General features: G+C 48.1%; 1 protein-coding gene across 1 annotated transcript in view; it reads right to left on the reverse strand.

The window, feature by feature from the left end:
• Positions 1 to 898: 898 nt before the first annotated feature.
• megf8 (multiple EGF-like-domains 8) overlaps positions 899 to 17742 on the reverse strand; it is a 38490-nt gene continuing 21646 nt past the window's right edge. The window contains 24 exon segments of the mRNA XM_056285709.1: positions 899 to 4236; positions 5554 to 5686; positions 7270 to 7400; positions 7616 to 7786; positions 7936 to 8128; positions 8247 to 8415; positions 8548 to 8743; positions 8851 to 9065; positions 9215 to 9425; positions 9522 to 9648; positions 9764 to 9995; positions 10097 to 10570; positions 11029 to 11200; positions 11298 to 11526; positions 11616 to 11734; positions 11867 to 11977; positions 12126 to 12376; positions 12993 to 13125; positions 13224 to 13467; positions 14776 to 14989; positions 15275 to 15459; positions 15981 to 16220; positions 16818 to 16901; positions 17164 to 17277. Coding sequence (XP_056141684.1) covers positions 2734 to 4236; positions 5554 to 5686; positions 7270 to 7400; positions 7616 to 7786; positions 7936 to 8128; positions 8247 to 8415; positions 8548 to 8743; positions 8851 to 9065; positions 9215 to 9425; positions 9522 to 9648; positions 9764 to 9995; positions 10097 to 10570; positions 11029 to 11200; positions 11298 to 11526; positions 11616 to 11734; positions 11867 to 11977; positions 12126 to 12376; positions 12993 to 13125; positions 13224 to 13467; positions 14776 to 14989; positions 15275 to 15459; positions 15981 to 16220; positions 16818 to 16901; positions 17164 to 17277 — 5851 coding nt within the window. The 3' untranslated portion in view covers positions 899 to 2733.

Here is a 17742-nt window from a genome sequence, read left to right on the forward strand (position 1 = left end):
CATTCACATGACGAACACAAACCGACTCCGCCCCCCTCCCGAAGACAGCGTTGCCAATGATTGCTGCTTCATCGAGTCCGGCCATAGTCGGATCTGACGAGACCGGGGCGCGAACCCCAGTCCCCAGTGGGCAACTGCATCGACACCAAGCCGATGCTTAGACCGCTACGCCACCGCGGACTGTCTGTCACAATTTAAAGTAGATTTCAACCCGTGAGCTGAAACGCCGCCTCTGGTCAGCGTTCCCAGCTAGCCGGGAGGGAATGGTCGACCAGTAATGAGTGAAACCTGTCCAAACAAAGGGATGTGGGGAACAATGAGGTGTTGAATGTAACGGAGGACACAAACGCCCTCAGTGTTTTTAGGACGTCAGCTGCAAGGCACGGGTAGTCTGCTGATGGGCAAGGCAGGGATCCCAAGGTGTTGTCCCGGGTTGAAGAGATGCTGTCAACATCCATCCATCCATCCATTATCCAAACCGCTTATCCTGCTCTCAGGGTCGGGGGGATGCTGGAGCCTATCCCAGCAGTCATTGGGCGGCAGGTGGGGGAGACACCCTGGACAGGCCGCCAGGCCATCACACAGGGCCAACACACACACACACACACCTAGGGGCAATTTAATACGGCCAATTCACCTGGTCTACATGTCTTTGGACTGTGGGAGGAAACCGGAGCCCCCGGAGGAAACCCACGCTGACACGGGGAGAACATGCAAACTCCACACAGAGGACGACCCGGGATGACCCCCCCCAAGGTTGGACTACCCCAGGGCTCGAACCCAGGACCTTCTTGCTGTGAGGCGGTCGCACTAACCACCGCGCCGCCACCGTCAGCACCAGTCCTACTTACTTGTTGTCATTTCTGTAACACAAAGTATCTCGAAAAAAAACTGCATCTTTCACAGAGTTTATTGTTGCTCACTCATCACCAGGACAGAGAACCGTCAGGAATTCACAACCGTCTGTACAACACTGTTCCCTTCTTTGAACACAAAAGGCGAAAGAAATTCTGTACAAAAAAGTAAGAAAGCATGTTTACGAAAAACGGCAACAAGAAGAAGAAAAAGACAACAAAAAAAAAAAACAAAACAAAACTGGTGAATATTTCTGGAGGGCTCCTATAAATAGTGAGTTACAGCTCAATTTGAGCTTAATTTTGATCTTAAAGTAATATGCTCAAGCAAAAAAAAAAAAAAATCACAACCGTTCTCATTGATAAATAATCCAGTAGCACCATTCCAGGTTCCTCTGTGAGACTGTCTACCATCCATTCATCCACCGCTAATGGATAAATACCCTTTGCTCGTGTTCCACCTGAATAATGGAGCAGTTTGCCTCCACGCAGTGCAAAAAAAAAAAAGAAAAAAAGAAAAGAAAACCAGAAAACAAATATTACTTACATCAACCACAACATAAATGCAACTCAGTCCGTCGAAATAAAAACGTCGATAAATTGTCCGCAAGTGTCATTTCTCTCTCATCCGTCTCTCACCAGGAGAACTTGCACCGCCCCGCTCCAATACTGTGTCGGTGTCAAACGCGGTAACACTTCTCGTGCTGCTTACTGGCTCACTTTTTCAAATGGCCATTTAAACACAAGTTTTCTCTATAAAAATGCAATTGATAGGCCGAGACGACCGTGGAAGCAAGCAAGCCCCCCTCCCCCCCTCCCCTGGGAAAAGCGGGCCAGCAAAAAAATAGCCAAAAATGCCAACGTTTCACGTCGAGAAAATGAAACGAAAACGCTCTGAAATGTTTTCTAGACCAGTCCTTCATTCCTTTAACGCCCCCCGCGGGAGAAGAACGGCGCTCGTGAGGTTATCGACACAAAACGGCGGCGGCGACCGGAGGCCCGGTAAAGATGGCCTGTCCTTCATTTGCTGCAAAAGCAATACACCGAAACAAGACTCGGGAGTTAGGCTTTTTTTCTAAAGCCTCCAGAAGCTGTACCGCACAATACAGGACGCGCGTTCGAGTCTAAGCCTGTGGACTCACTGACAAGGCATACAGACAGCCAAGGCCAACGAGGAAGAAAAAGAAACGACCGCGTAAGAGGGCATTTAAAGGAATATATAAAAATATACTCGAGTTAGTTTAACAGAGAAGTAGCTCAGAAGCCTGCCAATATATTAAGGTAACATCATGACCGCTCACATCTACTACGGTATAAAAAAAAAACAGACTTTTTTTTTTTTTTTTTTGCAGACTTGACAATCAAATTCGTGGGTAACGGGGTTGAAGCGAGCTCGCCGTCATCCGTTCGCAACGGCAACCCTGATTGTCACTTCCTGGGGACGTAAAGCACGTTGGCTCCATAATAAGCAGGCGTCTTCCCCGCCACCTCCGTTGGTCATCGCAACAACGGGACAGTCCAACCCCAGTCTTTGTGCGTGACCGGCCGCCGAGTGCGCTCGCACCTCTTGCAGCGGTCACGGAGAGACAGGATGTGGTTGAGCTGATGCGCATAGCGGTTGTAGTGCATTCTAGAGACAGCTGGCTTGGTCATGTGAAGCAGTAAAATATAGCAATTCATAATACAATAAAAGACAATCAGTAACCAATTATACAGTGTATGTACAATTATGCTCCTAATGCTGACCTCGTCTGGCTCTTGCACTGCTTTTCCTTTTGGCCTTTTTCTTTGACTTGCGCCTACACTTCTTTCAAAACTATCTTTCAACATTTTAGATATTCAGCACTGTCATCGTCCACGTGTCTTTCGTTTGTTCCCCCTACATAGCCATGGTGGTGAGGTGTTGGTGCCCCAGCAGACCTTTGCGCCCCCCACCGGCCCCTGGATGCACCCCTCCATTGCCATGGCCACAGTACTCCTGCAGGTTCTGCCGCAAGGTGACAAGTGCCGAGCCCAGGCAGGCACGGTTTGGGGCCAAGATGCCCCCAGGCAGCTGGATGAGGACAGTGGCAACCCCGGCCATGCCGTCATCTGTAGGCTCCAGGGTGATGGGCCCCACTTTGAAGGACGAATAGGAGAAGCCCATGAGCTGAGAGAGGAAGGGGTCTGAGCGGCAGAAGTGCTGGTAGCCGCTATGTGTGGACGGGTGGTGGTGGTGTGAAGCTGGGGTGCCAGCAGTGGTGCTGGCATAGTGGTGGGTGTTCAAGTAGTGCAGGGGCAGGTGCTGGCCACCATTGCCCCCACTACCCAGGGTGAGGTGGTGGTGGTGATGGGCTGTAGGTCCAGAGCCTGGATCGTGTTTGTAGGAGACCACTCCCGCCCTGCCTCGTTGGCCCACCACCACACCTCCTAGTTTGCCTGTGCGGGGATGAGCAAGAGATACCGTGCTGCCCCCCATCCCTCCCCCTGTCGAGGGCAGGTAGATGAGCTGGGGCTCCTCTGGCTCCAGGTAAACTGAGAGTTTGGCGAAGGGCCGAGATGCCATCTTGGTCATCTCCTGGATGTGGCGCCGCTGCTCCCGACGGAAGTCCAGGAACTGCTTGACCTTCCAGAGAAGGACACAGACGGAGAGGAACAGGAAGAAGCAGGAGAAGAAAACAGAGAAGAAGACAAAGAGGTCAATGTGGGCTTGGTCCTGGCGCAAGAACAGCAGGCCCTGGGACTCTCCCTGCTTCTCCTCGGTACCCACCCCTCTAAGGGCAATGTAGAAGCGGCTGGACTTCAAGGAGTGGACCTCGTGTGGAAAAGTGATGACCACGCGGTCCCGGACACCGCGGACGATCAGGACAGTCTGCGGTTTCCATACGGTGATATAGGAGATAAGTCCCTCGGTCCACTCCTCCCTTACCTCCCTCTCTGCCCCCGAGGGTTTGGCTTGCAACTGCAAGGGATTACCGGAGAGCAGGGGACCCGTGAGGCTGGACGAGGCGTTAGCAAACACCTTTATGGGGGAGGGAGGTGGCTCCTTGTCCACACTGGCTGCCGCAGCTCCCCGAGCAGCAGATTCCTCTTCAATCTTGATGGTGTGAATGCCCGTTTGGCGGTCCACATCTACGATGAAGGTGTCATGAGAGTTGGACACATATACCTCCACCTCCCCGAAGGTCACGTCAATGGTAACACGAATGTCCACATTGGTGAATTTAGGCTGGGCGGCGAAGAAGACAGTTCGCCCCTTGGGAAGGTTGCGGATGGTAGGGTCATGAAAGCAGCTGCTCTGGGAGGTGGGGTCAAAGCAGCACTCGCTGTCCACGTTGAACTGACGGTAGCACTGGCGCCCATTCACCGGTGTGCCATTGAAGGAGTCTTTGCACTTCGCGCACTACAAGAAAATGGCGAACAAAATTTGACAAAGTATGAATACGATTGAGCCAATTACAGGTATACAAAAATAAATGAAGATTAAGACAAAAGCCATTTCAACTACAGAAAAGTTCAACCAGTTTATCTGGACACCGGGTTCAGTGGGAACACACTCATCCCTCGTTCATGTCACTTAGATGAGTGATGACATGTTTTTCCACTAAATTTGGTGTCCAGATGAAGCGATTCAACTTTTCTGGGATTTCCATACCTGGACTATTGAGCATGCATTGAGACAAATTCCAGTTACAAAAATATTTTGGTACAGCAAAGCTGTGGAACATCGCTGTCAAAATAGAAAGATGGCTGACCCCCCCCTTTTTATTTTTCCTCGATGGTTTTCAAATATATTTATTTTTAAACCTTAATTTGACGAGATGTTGTAGCACAATGCCCTCGCTATCTCTAAATTTAATAAGAAGTTTCTTTCTGTGGGTATTCATTCAAATGAATGCTTAACCCTGTCAAATAAATCCAACCATTTTGTATATACTGTACTGTACATTGTACGTATACTGGTACACTCTGTCATGTCCATCTACCTTAGGCATGCTAACATCTATTTCAGCATCTCTGATATATTTACCCCCACCCCCTTTTCTCCCCAACTGAATATGGCCAATTACCCCACTCTTCCGAGCTGTGCCGGTCGCTGCTCCACCCCCTCTGCCGATCCAGGGAGGGCTGCAGACTACCACATACCTCCTCTGATACATGTGGAGTTGCCAGCTGTTTCTTTTCACCTGACAGTGAGGAGTTTCGCCAGGGGGGACGTAGCACGCGGGACGATCATGCTATTCCCCCCCAGTTCCCCCTCCCCGAACAGGCGCCCCAACCGACCAGAGGAGGCGGTAGTGCAGCGACCAGGACACACACCCACATCCGGGTTTCCACCCGCAGACACGGCCAATTGTGTCTGTAGGGACACCCGACCAAGCCGGAGGTAACACGGGGATTCGAACCGGCGACCCCCATGTTGGTAGGCAACGGAATAAACCGCCACGCCACCCGGATGCCCCCCTATCGCTGATATATTCTCTGCACCATTGCACTTTATCACCTCTTCTTTTGCCTGTGTAAGTCAATCCTTGTGTATATATATCTGAGGACTGTTGTGTTGTAGTGTTGTTCTATGTTAAGTACACCAAGGGAGCCACAAAACTGGAGTCACACCCCATGTACATATGTGCACACCTACATGGCCAATAAACATGATTCTGATTTTTTTTCCTTTTCAATGTGAAGCTGAAACAGATCAGTTCCAGTAAGTGCAAACCTGTTGTCTGTAGCAGTCCTTCCTGTCACTCTGTGGACTACTGAGGCAGGAGGAGGTCTCGGTGTTGTTCTGGCAGGGGCATCCTGTGCCATCATGTTCATTACAGGTATCGGCATGGCCGTTGCACTGGCATCTGTTAGGCAACAATGACCAAACAAGTTTTAATCTTGGTCTCCTTACATGAAATGCATGTGATTTTTGTCAGCGCGCTTGCTCTCTACTCCACGTCTGTTTTCTTTGACCCGTGAGTCAATGAAGTGTCAAAATACAATGTTATCACCATATTATTCAACTTCAAAATACATTATCTTGTGAGTTATCTACCATATCATTCAGTACAAAAACATTTTACATAAAAATGAATACATCTCTTCTGAGTCAAAATTTTGGTTTCCCAGAACAAATCTCTGCTACATATGAACCTTCCTTCCCCTCTGTTTAGATTTCTCTTGGCCTACTTGGTTTTCTGTCTTTTCAGCTCCATCTATCCCAGTATGGAAGAATACTTGTAGGTCTACGTATATACAGATGGGTGACTAATTAAAGGAAAAACCAATATAAAGTGTGTTAGTGAGGCGTTGGGCCACCACGAGCCTCCAGAAGAGCTTCAACGCTCCTTGTCATAGATTGTCTACTGGAGGGATGGAGCACCATTTTTCCAAAAGATATTCCCTCATTTGGTGTTTTGATGATGGTGGTGAAGAGCGCTGTCTAACACGCTGGTCCAAAATCTCCCATAGGTGTTCAGTTGGGTCGAGATCTGGTGACTGTGAAGGCCACAGCATGTGATTTACATCATTTTCATCCTCATCAAACCATGCAGTGACCCCTCGTGCCCTGTGGATGGGGCATTGTCATCCTGGAAGAGACCCCTCCCATCAGGATAGAGATGTTTCATCACAGGATAAAGGTGATGACTCAGAATAACTTTGTATTGAGTTGCAGTGACCCTTCCCTCTAAGGGGACAAGTGGACCCAAACCATGCCAGGAAAATGCCCCCCACAGCATAACAGAGCCCCCGGACCCCCTCACTGTAGGGGTCAAGCATTCAGGTTTTCCTTTAGTTTGTCACCAGTCTGTATATTCATTAAAAACCTATTGGATCACTAACTGATCTAACTGAAGTACAAAAACACAGAAAATAACTCAACGTCATTGTTTTCTTGTGTCAGTATGATGCTACTGGTGGACATTGCAACCCCAAGCCAGACAGAATACACACAACCGAGCCGATGGATATTCGGCTTAACAGACAACAAAAACATTACCCTTGATGAATCTGCAGAGCTTTTCAGCAGAGACAGGGATTCAGAGAGCTAAACTAAAATTGCTACAAGTATTAGCTGTTTCTGAGTAATGTTTTGATCTTATTAACTATAAGATGGACTTAGAGAAGCAGACTGGGAATTCACAAGTCAATATGATAACAATCAGCTTCATAATTGGATCGATTTTAAAGCAGATGCTGGAAAGGCAGAACATCTTTTCTGGCTTCTTACACATAATTCATGTCAATATATGTTATTATATTGAGGAAAACTGCTTTTCCTCACTAAAGGTATTTTAGTCAATACAGGTATTAGTTTTGGCACATTTTTGGTTATGATACAGTATATCTGCCAAACCATCACTAGCAGTGCTTCTATACAACATTCATCAATTTGACTCTTTCACAACACGTCCATACAGCGGCAGCTCTCTTGAACGTCACTTACTTCTCACACTTCCCCTGCAGTAGGAAGTACCCGCTGAGGCAGCTCTCACACTTGTCACCCACACTGTTGTTTTGGCAGCTCACACACACCGCGTTCTCTTCAGTGGGACCCTCTGACACCCAGTTGTGAATCTGAGGAAGGGACAAAGGGGACATGGACATACAAATACAACTCAGTCAAGGACACCAAGTCAGAGAGAGGGGGAGAGAGAAGAGGATCTGCACAAAATGACGCCTATCATACAAGAACGACAAAGAGTCGCCAAAACAATCACAAGCTTATTTACTCAATCAGGGGACGGACTACAGGTATCTCCCACCTTACCAAAGAAATGCCAAACACTTACACTGATGGGATCCAAAGGGAACAGCCGGGGATTTTCCAAGGCTTTCTTATGTTCATCCCTGGTCAGACACACTGCACTATTACCTTTGCAGAACTCTCGACATGGCCGACAAGTCCCTCCGCCTTTGGCAGAGCCCACAAACAGAGGCTTACACTTCTCACAGTGCTTTCCCTGGAACGTGGGGAAACACCGGTACAGTAAGTGCAAATCAGATTACGGACCAATGAATGCATGTTGCAGCATTTAGGAGTGTGAGAGTGTGTGCGTGCTTGTCTTTGTGTGTGCATGCTTGTGTGTGCAATTCTTCCACATCCACTCACTATGGTATTATTGTGGCACTCTAGACAAACATCTGGTTTGTTAACTCCAGCACAGTTGCTGTGTTTGTTGCAGCTGCACTGAGAAGAGCAGTTCTCCCCAACAAAGCCAAAATGGCACTGGCACACTCCTGGCGACATGCATGTCCCGTTCACACAGCCCTGCGCACACACTGGCTCGCACTGGCCAGAAACACTAGACAGAAAAAGGGGAGGATGAAAGAAATATAAACACTGGTCCAGATGGCATCTTAATTTAAACTTACTTATGCACTAAATCTTGGCCTTCTGAAGGGGTTGAACAGTGACTTCACCTGCTGAGTATGTAGCCTTGTTTGCAGGTGCAGTGGTATCCCTGAGGCTGGTCATGGCAGTCCTGGGTGCTGTTGCAGTGGTGATGGCCATTGGCACACTCATCCTCTTCTGGACAGTGGAGAAAGGACCAGCTGCTGTTTCTCAGGGGGCAGACTCCCTCACTCACACCTGAGAGAGAGACAAGGATGGAGGGAGTGAATAAGGGTCTAAAATGTATAGAGGCATACTAAATTCCCCCACAGCCGCCCTTTAACACTACAGTCCTCAACTTTCGGGGCTAGACTTAGAGCCATGTCTTACCATCAAGTCCTCCCTGCAGGCAGCGCCCGTCTCCATTACCCCCACGGACAGCACACCAGCCACACTGGGGTCTGGCAATGCACTGGGAGCACTGGGTGAGCTGGGAGCACTGGGGGGAGCAGGAGTCCCCTCCGGTGAGCAGACGGCCACATTGGCCCGCTTCACAGCGCAGGGGCACAAATGATGGACTCATACACTAGGAGGAAGGGAGGAAAGGTTGAAGCTTCACAATACATGGATGATGGTAAAAAAAAAAAAAAAAACCCAACAGGTTATTCTGTGAAGCTCAAAAACATGTGCTACCTGCTGCAGAGCCATGCTCCACACACAGTGCTGCCAGCCTCCATCAGAGCCACGGGAGCCCAGACAGAGGCTGCAGTTGTGAAGGCTGTGGCAGGGGGGAGGGCAAGGCAGAGGTGGGGACGACTCCACCTGCATTGGGGAGACGTTGAGCAGGGCATAGCTGAAACATGTCCAGTCATAGGTGGGGCTCACACTCAGGATGCGCCTGGTCTCACCTGGCCGGATCACAACACAAATAAAAGTTGAAAACAGGCCAGGTTTGAACGTTTACACTTGCCCAGCATGGATTTTAGTGACTAAGATGATGTTCTTGTCCAGATTAACTCATGCTCAAGGATATGTGGATGTACGTCTTCACTCGTACCTGTGCGCTTGAACTGACGCGTCCACATGCACTTCCCCGAAGCAGTACACTTAGGGCAATCAGAGGCCTCACAGCTGGTCTCGGTACAGTTGCTGGACAAGAAGATCTCCCTCTGGTTGATCCTGCAGTCGTGTTCTGACGTGCAGTTGACTGAGCTGCTGATACAAGCCCCCTCTGGACAATTGGTGCACCACTTACACTGCAGGGTATGCTGTGAAATTCAGTCAGGAACAGATTTTAGCATCAGCTTGTGTCCATCAGTGTTTGAAGTAGTAGTGGTGCAATAGAACGTTCCCCCATTTTTTACCTGTGATGGGCCGGAGAAGGTCTTGGGGTGTCTAGCCAGACATTCACTGCAGGTTTTCAGTCTGCGGCACTGGTCTGGTTGACGAGGGGTGGGGGAACATGGGGATATGCCAGTTGAACAGCCCATTCTGCTGACAAGGGAGATATTGTTGAGTGGGGTGAAACATACTGAAAATATATTTGAACTCCTGCTGAAGAACATAGTATGTAGTTACTGAGGTGATATGTAACTTGGTGTGCTACCTCTCAGCAGTATCAGAGGAGGCACACGTTCCTCTACACCAAACACAGCTGCCTGTAGTGGTGTTGCAGGCCTCTGGTGTGGACAGCAGGGTACAGGGGTCAGAAGGCACAGTCAAAGTCAGGAGGCGACCAAGCGTCACTCCGTTGAAGCCTCCTGACAGAAAAAGATGACTGCCCCAGTTTGTCATGGCCAGAGACACAGAGCGGTTGACTGGCTCGCCTACACCTGGGGCTGAAAGTGACAGAAAGAAAGTGAAGGAGATGGTTGTCGAGTCCTGATGCCAAAACAACCGCAACTCTAACTGGACCTCGGAGAGACACTGAGACAGCTACCTGGCTGAATCCAAGTGTTACAGTTGATCTGATAGAGAGACACTGAGTTACTATAGTCCTCCTTTTCTGTCCTCCCTCCAACAATCACCATGGTATCTTTGATCAGGGCAGCAGCATGGAAGAAACGAGACAGGGGCTGGAGAAAAGATGAGAGAAAAAGAGACATGTTTTCTCTCTGTGGTGGACCGATAGATAAATGCATAATTGGTTAGCTTACCATTTTTTAGTGCAATACTCGTGGGCTTGAGGGCATGTCAGGTTTTCCTCTTGCCCTATTGAGCCAACAGGGATCAGATTATGGGCCTCCTACCTTATTGCCCTGTGAGGGGACCAACAGAGACCAGGTGAAGTTGGGATAGTATAGGCTGTAAAGTTCTCCTGAAGGCTCCACTGTCTCCACATGAAAGCGGTATCCTCCAAAGACATAGACAGCATCGGTCGGCTCATGATACACAGCTGAATGGCCGTACAGGCCTGAAAGAAGAGCAAAAAGATCCCCACAAAAATAATGAAAATAGGGTTCGTAAGTCAGAGGGAAAATTCAGTTTTAGCAGTGCATCGTACAATGGATTATACAATTCCCAGGCCTTATCCCATACATACCTTGTTCCATACATTATCTTATTGGAAAATTCATCATTTCTATCAAACAGAACTTTTAGAGTCCATTTGGGATGGTGCAATAATGACAGCAGCAGCAGTCCTTTCTACTGTTGTCTTGACATGCTCTTTAACTGTAATATTACCTTTAGAATAAAGTAGCTATTCCATTCATACCTTTCTCTTCTTAAGAAGACTTTGGCCTATTGGTAAGGCAATAGCAGTACTCATATATATAGCTCAAACTTACTTATTTCAAAAGCCACTGCGTTATTGGTCATGTAAAAACATTGCGGCTCTCAACAAGCAGAGGGTCTTATAGTCCTTCAGACCTGTAGGGGGTGTGCCAGTGTGGGGGGCAATGGTCCAATTTCCAGTCTGAGGGCTGAACTCCAGCAGGTGATGGTTGAAGCCGTTCTCCGGAGAATAACCTCCAATCAGCAGCACAGAGGAGTCTCGACGCACTGTCAGAGTGTGGCCTGCCACCGGGGGGAGCACTGAACTCTATGGAAGGAAGAAGGCAAAAAGATTTAATTCGAGACACTGTCATTTTAACAGGAGGCCAATACTTTGTGTTAGAATGACAGAACCAGGTTCTAACCTTGTATCCTCTCCAAACTAAACTACTAAGATTTAGACTCCAGGTATCCATGGCAACACCCTTCTGGGTGACCCCACCCACAACTAGCATGAAGTTGTGACTGGCCCCCTGGCCAGGCTCGTGACTGGTCAGCAAGGCTGAGGCATGATGATAGCGAGGGCTAGGAGTAGAACCATCTTCAGCTGAGCTGGTCAACATTTGGGTCCATCGCCGATCTGACACGGAATACCTGAACCAACCAAAAGCCAGGAATGAGATATTTTGTAATTACATTGTCCATTACAATATTCTTCCCATATTCAATACATATTCTCCTACCTGTAGACATTTCCTAGGATGCCCTCTGAGAGGGAAAGCCCTCCGTACATCCAGAGGTTCCCCTGGGGTCCAGACCCCAGAGAGTGACCCATTCTGTGGAGGAATCTGTGGGCCTGGTTCTTTGCAACAAGAGTGAAAGTCACGTATGTTTAAATGAACATTTCAAAAGTCCAAAGAAAGCATTTGTATGACACGTGTGTGAAGTGACATTGAGTGACCACATGTTTCTGTGTAGGTAGCTGTGTTCCTACCACTGTGAGTTGAGTATCGAGCAATGTCTCCCATACGAGACTGTTGGAGTCCAGCAGGGTAGCGCAGTCAGAACCAGCCCAGCCCTCTGAGCACACACAAACTCCCAGAGACTGAGACAAACCAAAGATGTGAATTATCATTCTAGCCATTGGGAAGATGACAGCCCTCAAGTCAACTTCAGTCCACTTGAAAGACTAAATCTGATTTAAAAAAATAAAGGCAAAAAAACATCCCATTATAAAGTTTCACCATTCTTACAGTGTTACAAGATCCTCTTCCCTCCGCCAGTCCACAGTCATGAGGACATATGGGCCGGTCACAGTGTGGCCCTCCAGAACCCTGGGGACATTGGCACTGCCCTCCTTGGCACAGAGTGCCACCCTGACATGACAGTGCCCCGTCACCACTCCTATCAGAGCTCTGGTGACAATGTTGGACCCAGTAGGAAGCATTGAAGCCTTGGGGTCTGTTTGAGGAAACGTTGGCTTCAAAGTATACTGATATCACACCTGGGGGTGAGGAGGGAGAAATGTTAGTCATAGAAGTAGCATGTATACTTCAAATTGTTTGCTAGAAACATTCTCTTCTGACATCCTTTTCATGTGCAAGCAAGGAGATTCGTTAATGCGACAGATTTTAGTCCCCCCCCCCCTTTTTCTCTCCAATTGTATCCAGCCAATTACCCCACTCTTACAAGCTGTCCACCCCGTCTGCCGATCCGGGTCACTGCTCCACCCCCTCTGCCGATCCGGGGAGGGCTGCAGACCACCACATGCCTCCTCGGATACATGTGGAGTCACCAGCCACTTCTTTTCACCTGACAGTGAGGAGTTTTGCCAGGGGGACGTAGCGGGTGGGAGGATCATGCTACCCCCCCCCCCAGTTCCCCCTCCCCACGGAATAGGCGCCCCAACCGATCACAGGAGGCGCTAGTGCAGCGACCAGGACACATACCCACATCCGGCTTCCCACCCGCAGACACAGCCATTTGTTTCTGTAGGGACGCCCGACCAAGCCGGAGGCAACACGGGGATTTGAACCAGGATCCCCGTGTTGGTAGGCAACGGAATAGACCGCTATGCTACCCGGACACCCTTCAGATTCTAGTCTTAAGTATCAGTTTACCTGAGGTGGCCTCTACTGTGATTGGCTGAGTGCGAGTGGTCCCACAAAAAGCTCCAATCAGGTTGTGGTCTGAATGTACCACGCCATTGTCCAGAAAGCGTGGAAGGCCATCAAACACATACACATAGGAGCTCTGCAGCACAAGTAGGAGAGACAGTCAATGCAAAGTGTTATAAATTATAAACTTTTTTACAAAAGTGTGTGTGTGGTACGATAGTATCAGTAACTCACAGGGCACTGTGTATGGGAGTCTGGGTGCAAAGTGAGGGCTACAGGCGGACAGGGTTGGCCGGGCATACAGGGCGCCAGATTCTCCGTCACAGACAGGACCCATAGGCAATGAGAGAGGCCTCCTTTACCCCCGGTGCCACCTCGCCACCCCAGAGAAGAGGAGAGAGGCAGTGTGAAGGAGGAGGAGGTGGAGGAGAGTAGCACAGAGCGCCCCTGGCACTGGCGGAAGCATGTACCGTTGTTGCTGGGTAGACAGAAAGTCCCGAAAGATTCCATCAACTTCCGTTGCAATTATAACACTGTAAAACATTATAATGTAAATAACTAAATAAGTACCACTCTTGAATTGCAATATTTCCTTGGGATGATTCTGAAATGATCCCAGGCACAAACCTGGGCCTCAGAAATAAAAACATCTCCGACCCACACATCTACAAATAACCTACAAGAAACACTGGAGCACTATTCCCACACACTTAGAGACAGTGCATGCCGTTCAGCTCGAATCTGGACCACTATCGATCAGGGATGTAAATAACAACAACAAAATCATAGCAACAAAAACAAGCAAATTATTTAATAATGAATGAATAAAGTAGTCTATAACAAGCTAGTTTACCGTCATCCACCATTTCAGAATGCCCCCGGAATTTATAATTTGTTGCACTTACGGCAGTCTTTTGCGCACTGTCAAAAAAAACAAAACAAAACAAAACCCATCAAAATCACCCAGTCAGCCCTGCATTTGTGTTTTGAAAGTGTTGGGGGCATGACTTTGTTTCAGTCAGTGCCCCCTATTAACCCGTGTTGATATTACCCGGTCATACTATGCTTCAGGTTGTGAGACCAGCTATGTTATATGGTCTGGAGACAGTGGCACTGACAAAAAGACAGGAGGCGGAGCTGGAGGTGGCAGAGATGAAGATGATAAGATTTTAATTGGGAGTGATGAAGAAGGACAGGATTAGGAAGGAGTATATTAGAGGGACAGCTCAGGTTGGACGGTTTGGAGACAAAGCAAGAGAGGCAAGATTGAGATGGTTTGGACATGTGTGGAGGAGAGATGCTGGGTATACTGGGAGAAGGATGCTGAATATGGCGCTGCCAGGGAAGAGGAGAAGAGGAAGGCCAAAGAGGAGGTTTATGGATGTGGTGAGGGAGGACATGCAGGTGGCTGGAAGATGCAGAGGGCAGGAAGAGATGGAAACGGATGATCCGCTGTGGCGCCCCCTAACGGGAGCAGCCAAAAACAGTAGGAGTACTACACTTCAGGAAGAATCAAAATTCTAAACCTTTAACATTAAACAACCTTTCATTTGGCACCCCGGTAGCCAAATGGTTACAGCGTATGCCACATAACCGCAAAATCCCTGGTTTGATTGCAGCCAGTGACCTTTGTTGCATGTCGCTCTCCCCCCTTGTTTCCCGTCTGCCACTTCACTATCCTCTATCCAATGAAGGCAAAAATGCCAAAAAAAACCCTTTCATTCAAATCTCTGCTCTTCAGTCCAAACTGGCTTCAGACGTGTTTTATGGTGAACACCTCCCTCACCTGGGGTCTCCATAGTAACCAGGCAGGCAGGATTCACAGTGAGGCCCCTGGGTGTTGTGCGTGCAGTAACACTGGCCCGTCTGGTTGTGGCAGTAGCCCTGGAGTGGGTCGCCGTGCCCGTTACACTCGCAGGGCACGCAGCCTTCGCTACCAGCCAGGGCGGAGCCGAAACTACCTGGACGACAGTGCTCGCAGTGGGGGCCCGTCGTCCAGTCTGAGCAGCGGAACAGGGCAGAACAATGTGGGCGAAAGAAAAGAGGACTTTTTAATTGATGCACAGTACTTAACCCCAATTTACCAAATAGAGCCGCAAGACAGTGGTCGTCCTGGCAACCTCTGAGACAGTTCCCAGATGATCGCTCATCTAACTACAAGTTCAGGCTTTCACTCTTAATAAAAGGGGTTCTTAGTAAATTTGACCATTTCAAATCAGTTAAAATCACGTGATAAAAGACAATGAGCTGGTGAAATAAGGTCATTCTGAGTCTTAATGTCTCACCCTGGCACTGGTCACAGATCCCCGGGGCGGTGATACAGGTGGAGTGAAAGTTGCAGCCACAGTCTACGTCACACTCGACCCCGCTCAGCACCAAAGTGGCAGGGTCCGACGTCCAGCCCAGGGAACACTCGCACTCGAACCGTGGACTGCCACTGCACTGGCCTTCGCGACACTCATTGTAACACCTGGGAGAGGGAATGAAGTACTGCGAGCTCAAACGTCATTCTTTTTCACCATGCCTACGTACAGAAGGACTAACTGGGAGAGAGGAAATAAAGGGCAGGAGAGATTAAGGAAGAAAGAAATGAAAGTTGAGGGACCAGTCACAAGGGGAATCCATTTTTGGATAAATTGAGATAAGCTCTATTAGATCTTCAGACAAGATCCTTTTGGCTGTTCCCAAATTCTAGGCTGAAAGTCACCAGGGCCCTTCGGCTCCAGATTGACCTACATGAGGATCTTAGACAAGATTTGAAATTGCTTTCTGTTTTTTAATAGACTTTTTAAAGTAATATTAACATTACATTTTTTTTAAAGGGCAGCATTTTACCACCCAATAGCTTTTTTTTGGGTCATACTGTTTAATCTTCCATTTCTTTTATAATGATGTACCTTCTTGTTTCAGTATTTTTTGACTATGATATTTTCTTGTAAATGATTTTAAGTGCTGTACAAAATGTTGTCATCATGACAATAGGAGTCTTACGTCTGGTTGCAGTGCAGGGTGCCGTCCCCCATGTATCCCCTCTCACAGTGGCACTCATAGGAAGTGGGGGTATTGATGCAAGTGGCAAAGGGGTGGCAGTTGTGGAGGCCCAGCCTGCACTCCTCCACATCGGGGCAGGTGGGGTAGGACCACAAAGCATCCTGCTCACTGGCGTCTAGATGCTCTAGCTCCATCTCCATCTCCATGGGCCGTGGGGGGGCTGAGGTCTGAGGCTCAGGACTGGAAAGAGCAGGAAGACAGATGGAGTGAAAAGTGAGGGGCTGCGCAGGGAGGGAAATCACAACATGTCAGGTTTTATGGCTCAGAGGGGCTAAAGAGGGATTAACAGACTTCGAGGGGCTCCGAGAGGTCTTGTTTGCAGAGTCTAAAGTCATCTTGATGGTCAAATGACAACGGTCTGTCTTGCAGGTTATGGCCAGCAATGCAATGATGCAAAAATAGCCAGTGTAATTTTAGGGAACATTCAACGATGCAATTAAAGACAAATTCTGTAACTGCTTGGTTCCCTCCACTTGAAGGGTTGGAGGTTGGGGTTGGCTAAGAGACACTGACCCCTTAAAATCTCAGTGTCCTGTTCATGGACATGTTTCCAGGGCAGATGCTCACTGTCACAGACCATTTGGTTGAAGGATGGTCTCCTCACTCATTATATACCTCTACTGCGCCAATATAAATTTAGGCTGTATTGCCTAAATTTATATTTTTTGGCATTTTTGCCCACATAATAATAGCTACACACATAACATAGGAGCCATTTCTTTACACTGCTGCATTTTCATGACGACTTATTGCCAAGCATGAAAGGAGAGGACTCACTTTGCAGCACGCGCCTCTGCCACTGCCACACTGCAGTTGTACACAGAGGGGTCATCTATCCCGGCCCAGTCTCCTCTCAGACATCTGGGCAGACAGGCAGGAAAACAAAGAAATGAAAACATAGGAAACAGAAAAATACAGCTTAAAACGTCAGCATTCAAACATCAGTCACTCGAGAATAAAATTTAAAAAAAAAAAGAAAGAAAGAAATGTGGGGGGAAAAAAAGGGAAAGGTAGTCAAATTCCTCAAGATATACAGGTAGAAAAGTTGCAGAAATCACGGTGGGGGAAACCAGAGAAGTGTGTGCATTGGGTTTTCCCACACTGTAGTTTTGCCACCTCTTACTTTCCAATAGTGGGATTGTTGTAGTCGCCGCACCAGCCGCACTGGAAGGTGTGTAAGCAGTCTGTGCAAGCGTTCAAAGACGAGCACTGCTTGCACTGGGGCACCGAGTGGACGCTGGAAAGTAAGGGGCGAAAGAGACAGATCGTCAGATGATTAATATGAGGCGCTTCATATCCCACTCACTACACCTGTGTCTTTACACTCTTGTGAGTGTTTCTTCGTTTAGCTATGTTTAAATAGTGCGAATATATTGTATTTTAAGAGAAACTGTTTCATTTTTAGGACATTAAAACTATTAACTAACTAGGATACCTTACCCGGCGTTGCCCGGGGAAAATGTTCTCAGCAAAACAACCAACATGATCGGATCTTTACGTTATAAGCATGATGGAATATAGGATAATTTATGATATATGTACATGTGATAAACGAATGTCGAATAAATGAATCTTATTAACGAAAATTATCAAACGTCATAATTTTCAATTCATTCATCAAGCTTCTTTGCCAATGTGTGTATTAATCAGTCAGCGCTCAAGCACCTCAGGGTAAACCACCTTGCGTGCCTTCAGGCATTAC

Source organism: Lampris incognitus, chromosome 9 (genome assembly GCF_029633865.1).
Source record: "Lampris incognitus isolate fLamInc1 chromosome 9, fLamInc1.hap2, whole genome shotgun sequence".
Classification (NCBI taxonomy): Eukaryota; Metazoa; Chordata; class Actinopteri; order Lampriformes; family Lampridae; genus Lampris; species Lampris incognitus.